The sequence below is a fragment of the Protobothrops mucrosquamatus genome, unplaced genomic scaffold (genome assembly GCF_001527695.2).
Source record: "Protobothrops mucrosquamatus isolate PMUCROS unplaced genomic scaffold, P.Mucros_1.0 scaffold352, whole genome shotgun sequence".
In the NCBI taxonomy this organism is placed as follows: Eukaryota; Metazoa; Chordata; class Lepidosauria; order Squamata; family Viperidae; genus Protobothrops; species Protobothrops mucrosquamatus.
The window spans coordinates 341303-347445 of record NW_015386687.1 but is presented as its reverse complement, the minus strand read 5'-3'; the positions used below and the strand labels follow the sequence as shown (position 1 = coordinate 347445).

Sequence of the window (6143 nt, the reverse complement as noted above, 5' to 3'; positions counted from 1 at the left end):
TCAGCTGGCGAGCCCCGGACCTGCGCCCAACAGCTGGGAGGTCTGGAGACGGAGACGGCTGGCGTGCAGGGCGATGGGGAAGTGGTGGCTTGGCGGGCGCAAGAGGTAGGCGCGCGCGAATCCTGCGCGCAAATGTCAGGCCCACCCGACCATGCAAGGGTTTGCATGGTCGCCGGCGGCGGGGAGCGCGTCAGCAGCCCTTGGGGACCATGCAAGCCCTTGCAGTCGCTCCAGCCGAAGAAGCAAGCAGCTGGGAGGCCGCGGCAGCGCGGTTGGGAGGCGGTGCCTACCTCCTGCACCCGTCAGCTGGCGAGCCCCGGACCTGTGCCCGTAAGCTGGGAGGTCTGGAGACGGAGCCGGCTGGCGTGGAGGGCGATGGGGAAGCGGTGGCTCGGCGGGCGGAGTCCTGCCTGCGCGCGAATGTCAGGCCCACCCGCCCCATCTGTAAAAGAAAACGTCTTCCACCCAAGCATAACGCCAGCAGTTCTGTGACACAGAGGCTTGAAACACGGAGGCGCAGGATGCGGAGCGGCACGGTGGGAGGCGGCATTCGCTCCATAAGACGCACAGACATTTTCCCCCATCTTTTGGGGGGGGAAAGTGCGTCTTATAGAGCGAAAAATACGGTAATTAAAAAAATATTAGAATGCGCAGAAATGGACAGACTTACTATGAAAGAAAAAGAAGAAACAGTGGCTTCCGGTTTGTCACGCAGCCACCATGGACAGCTGGGAGATTTGCTCTCTCTCCCCCGTTCAATTTCGCATTGCTGGGGGGGGGCTGAAAAGGACCGAAAGTCGCCCCAAAGAGGTGACCAGCAAGGAGGGGCTTTCACTGGATTGCGGGAGAGCAACTCTCCCGTTAGAGCTGGCGATCACTCCAAACCGGCGAACAAAAAGACCGGCCATAAAAATATGGCTCGTCCCTAGGCTGCTAACAGCCGAAGTCACGTTTACCATCTGGCAACTTTAAAGCAGCGTGGAAGAGACTGGGTGAGATCTGCCTCGCTTACATCCTAATTACTTAATTACCTGCATAAGCTGCTAAAGTACTTTTCCCCCTGTGGTGAGGGAAGGGGGATTTTAGCCTTTCCTCCAGAAAAAGCGGCGATTGACCACTCAGGAGTTTAAAACGTTGGAAAAATACTGGGATCCTAATTGGAATTCTATTTCCTAAAATTGATGGATTATAAGACTTGTAACTTTCTACTCTCTATTTTTTCTCTCTGATTTTTACTCTATTATTGAAGATTTGGGGTTTTTTTCCCCTTAAGATAGAGGGGAGGGGGAAAACTGAAAAGATCCAACTAACTCTGAGATGACATCTGGTGGCTAAATTTGAAACTGTAACCTGCTATTCTTTAAGAGAGACTTGTTGACAGCTTAGAAAATAGATAAGATATAAAGCAACCTTGAAGCACCAGCTGCAAGAAACTCAGCTCAGCTCCTCATTTGGTGGACTTTCTGACTGTAAGTTTTTTTTAGTTTAATAGGCTACAATGGAAGAAGAACAGAAATGGATTTCTCCTACAAAGGAAGAACAGGAACAAATTCTTTGTATGTTAAAAGCGATTATCCAAACTATCCGTATAAGTCTGGATATGCAAACTCAAACTATGACTTCAACCAAAGAATCATCTATACATCTATATAGAGAAAGTGAAACAACCAAATGCTATGACAGAAGACTTAGATACTCAACAAATACAGACAATGGAAAACACAAAAAAGAAACTGGTAACAGAGAACAAAGAGAGGACTTTTCTTATAAACAAGAAGGAATTTGAAGATATAAAAGAAAAACAAATGAAAGAGAAGATAAACACTTCGGGACAACTGAATCGAATTGGAAAAACAAAGAGATGACTTGCTAAATCAGCTAGTCCTCTCAAGAAAACATCAACTGGACGCTTTTATCAATATCAAACAATAGCCACAAAAATACAAGGAGATCTTTTTGATGATTTAAAAGCAAAGATACGAAAGATGACTTGGCAAAGAAAAAAAGATAGAATAAGACTGAAAAGGATTGGGGTTTTGATTTACACGAGATCTAAAATAGAATATATCTAAATGGATAGAATATGTATTCTGAACACAAGATATTGTAACAATTTGAGATAAAGAAAATTTTGATTATATAAAATCTAGAAGTATAAATATTGAAATAAGAATATTATATTGTTTTATTAGTTTATTAAGATAGATGGTAGAATTTATATATAAGGTGTGTATTTTAAATATTAGATTGTATGAGGAACTGTTATAAAAGAATTGTGCTTAATTAAAAATTTGGAAAAAAAATATTAAACGTTAAATTAAAATATTAAGGGAAAATTAATATCAGGTCACTGATTGGCTAAAAGTTTGAATGTTTAAAAATAACTAAGATTTGAATTTAAGATATTGTTATGAGTTGAGACAAAGGTTAAGTAAAACTTAGAAGTATAAATACTAATAATTAAATTTGTATATTGGTTTGTGGTACAAATGCTGACAGTATTAATTATTATTATTATTATTATTATTATTATTATTATTATTATTATTATTATTATTATTATTATTATTATTATTATTATTATTATTATTATTATTATTTGGAAAGGAAGAAAGGAAGGAAGTAGAAGGAAGAAAAGAAAAAAATTATTAGCCCCAAATATGAGATAGGAGACTTAGAAATTTGGGTCATTTAAAATTTGGAAATGATAAAGATTAAATGTTAAATTTAAATATCAATGGGAAATTAAAGTTAAGAAAAACTTACTAGGTTATTGTCTAAAAGATGGAATGTCAAATCAATTAAGATATGTATAGACCGAAGATTATTGATGAATATTAGAAAGGTATTTTTGTTTGATTGCTAGAATAAGAACTGTATTGATCTGAATATGAGACAGTAGATATTATGAGGGAAAGAGAGGGAATTAGTTGTTGTAATACTTTGAGATTTGTACTGATGATATTCAAATGTAATGGAATTACGGTGCTCAGCCGCCATGCTAGTTTTCAAATATGTAAATGTAATATTGGAAAATTAATAAAAAAATTGGGGGGGGGGAGAAAGAAAAAGAAGAAACAGAATACTATCAGACTTGGGACTTGTTTTATCAATGGCTGGAGAAAAGAATAAAGGATTAGGAATTAAATTTATATTAGTGAATGACAAAATTAGACAACATGTTGTTGAATAAGCACTATTGAATTGTATGGAAAAAATAATTAAAAATTTACAAAAAAAGAGTTTGATGCCTTTATTCTAAAGTGTCATAGCATCTCATCCAACCTCAGTACTGACATAACATAAGATAGTACAGCTTGCACATATAATGCTCTGTGTGTGGGCAATTCTTAGTTCACAGGCAACTCTATGCCATTCTTTGTGTACCACAGATCCTTCAGCAGCTCTGATAACTTTTTTCCACAGTTCCAATGATCAGCGCTCAGGTCAGTGACGGGGAAAAGACATTGTTCTGTTCATTGTTGTTTGTTTCAAAAGGTATTCAAATAGTGTATGCTAAAAAATTTTTTAGTGTTCTGCACGTGCACATGTAGTGTTCTAGAAGAATACAAAAAGTGTTCCAGAGTCAATATATTTCTAAAATGCTGGAGAGAAACACGGCATGGATAGCTTGTTCTTGTTGTAAACTGACCTTAGATGCACTTCTTAAGTTGCTATATTTGGGCATCTAGCTGGTTACCGAAGTGTAGATAGGACTTAGTTTATTCTAACAAGAAAATGATTTTATTCTTTTAACTGAGACTTTCTCCCAGATTAGAGACTTTTCTCTAATCCAAAAATGAAACAGCAGTAGCAATAATATTTAATCTTACATACCACTCCATAGAGCTTTACAGCATTCTCTGGGTGGTTGACAATGCAGAAGCATTATTTGCATATTGCCCCCAACAATCTGGGCCCTCATTTTATTGACTTTGGAAGGATGGAAGGCTGAGTCAACCTTGAGACTTGGCAGGATTGAACTCCAGGCTGTGGGCCGAGTTAACCTGCAATGCTGCACTTTAACCATTGCACCACCAAATCTATGTAGCATTTAGGGATTCCTAGAATGAGGTTTTTATTGTCTATGAAATCTTATTTAGTGATCTGGCCAGAATTATTTCCACTTGTTACCCTCCCCTATTTTTGCTTTTCATTAGGAAACACTCCGATTCTCAAATTATATTCTGGGACTACCAATATACAGATAGTTCTCATTTAACAATTGCTTCATTTAGCAACTGTTCAGTTATGATGACAATGAAAAGTAACTCTGTGATCAGTCCTCGCATTTACAACCTTTTCAGGTCTGTAAGGCAAAGGAAAGCTGAAGTAAGATCATATGCACAGTAGAAGTTTCACTTAACAATTGAGTAAGCAGTCCCAATTACGGTCACTAAATGAGGACTATCTGTACTCATAAATACTGTACTATATCACTAAATCCCAACTATATTTCACAGGCATCAAGTGAAAACATGTTTGCATACAGAAGAAACAGAACTGTATCCCATGTTACGAAATAAAAGAACTTTCAGTGAGAATAATTCAGAGATTGAATGTGGCAATGTGATCTAAAATTACTATATGGGTTAGCACAAAAGATGCACAATTCCATCTGCTGATGCTCTCTGTTCAAAAGTAGTGTTCAAACAGACCTACCTGGGAAAGCAGTCTCCATATGCAGAACCTGGGCCATTCTTTCCACTTGGTCAGTATGCACGTTCAAAATAGCCCCAGAAGCCTTCACACAGGAAGGAAACCCAGTTTGCCTGAAAATAAAAATCAGATGCCATCTTAAAACACATGTTCTTAAAACAATCAGCCCACACTAAGGGATTGTGGTTCTGCTTGCTGCTTCAAATGTTTGTGGGAATGACTGATAGGAATTTGGTAGTATTTTCCGAAAGCATTATCCCTCTGTCTTCTCCAGGAGAGCCAAATAGCTCAGTCAAGAAGAACAGGACAGCTGTTGCTACTCTCTTTCATTCTTCCCACCCCACCCCCACTCCCCCAAGGCTCAATCTGAGGCGGTTGCCTCCATCTGCCTGTCAGGCTGGCCCACAGCTTCAGCCCTTGTCACAATGGGTTACCTTTAAAATGCCACATTTAGAGCCTGCTTAACAATCAAGGCACCACGAAGCAGATGCTGAATCCTGCTGGGCAGGTGCTGAGAATGGAGACTACCTGGGTTTCCATCTGGCAGAGAGCCTGAGCGATGGACAAGTGCTGGAACTGAATGGGACGTTGTTTTCCATTGAGCAGCATCTCTCAAATTTATGGGGGAATTCTGGCAAAACCATAAACATTCCTGTTTCCTTATTCATTTTCTCATTGAGGGTTTCACATTCTTTGGCTGCCATGAGGAAAATCAGATGGGAAAGACACTTCCTCCTCGCTCGTTGACTCTCCTCCCACAACCCACTTCAAATTCCCTAGCGCTGGCTCAGCAGATGGTTTGGGTTTTCTCTGTCCAAAGCCTCAATCCTCTAGACAAGGCTGCTGCCTCTGCCTGCTCCCAACACCACACTTCCTCAACAATTGCAGACAAGGCCTGGCAGCAGCAGGATTGCAAAAGTCCTTCCAGGAAGAATGCCTGGGCCAGAGTGGAGGAGTGGTGCAAAATGAATAAGAAGAGGAGTGGGAAGCATTGTGACTCCCTCTGCAGGGAACTGGCCAGGGATGAATCCTTAAAAAGAGATTTGCTGGCCTTGGATCTGCCCTGCAGGTTATACACACACTGCTCCAGAAACTCTAATTGAAGCAGGGGGGCACTGGAGAGATAAAAGGTCTCTGCATATATTCAGGAACCTTCTTCATAGTTTTGCTTTTTTTTAAGAGTGGTCCTAGGCACAAGGGACAAGTTCTTAGGTTAAAGCCAGGAGAGGTACATGATTTACTTCTTGGTGAGAGGAGTTTGATTTTGGAGGACTCCAGTTGGGGAAAGCTGAGTTGGACAAGTCAGGACTACAGATGACTCGAGATGGCCTTTCCAAAGGATGTGGTAAATTCATGAGGACGGGTCTGTCAGTGGCAGTTTCTCTTCAGTTCTCTGAAGCAGCTTCTTCATTTTCCCCCATTTGGGCTTCCCCCATGCAATCTTCCAAGTGGAAGGTGTGGAATGAAAAATGGACATAGCTGTC

The 6143-nt window shown here is 40.4% G+C and overlaps 1 protein-coding gene across 1 annotated transcript in view; it reads right to left on the bottom strand.

Annotated features, from left to right (window-relative positions):
* Positions 1 to 4737, bottom strand: part of KANK2 (KN motif and ankyrin repeat domains 2) — a 24542-nt gene extending 19805 nt beyond the window's left edge. Inside the window, exon 1 of the mRNA XM_029284061.1 lies at positions 4663 to 4737. Coding sequence (XP_029139894.1) covers positions 4663 to 4699 — 37 coding nt within the window. The 5' untranslated portion in view covers positions 4700 to 4737. The remainder of the gene's footprint in view (positions 1 to 4662) is intronic.
* Positions 4738 to 6143: the final 1406 nt, after the last annotated feature.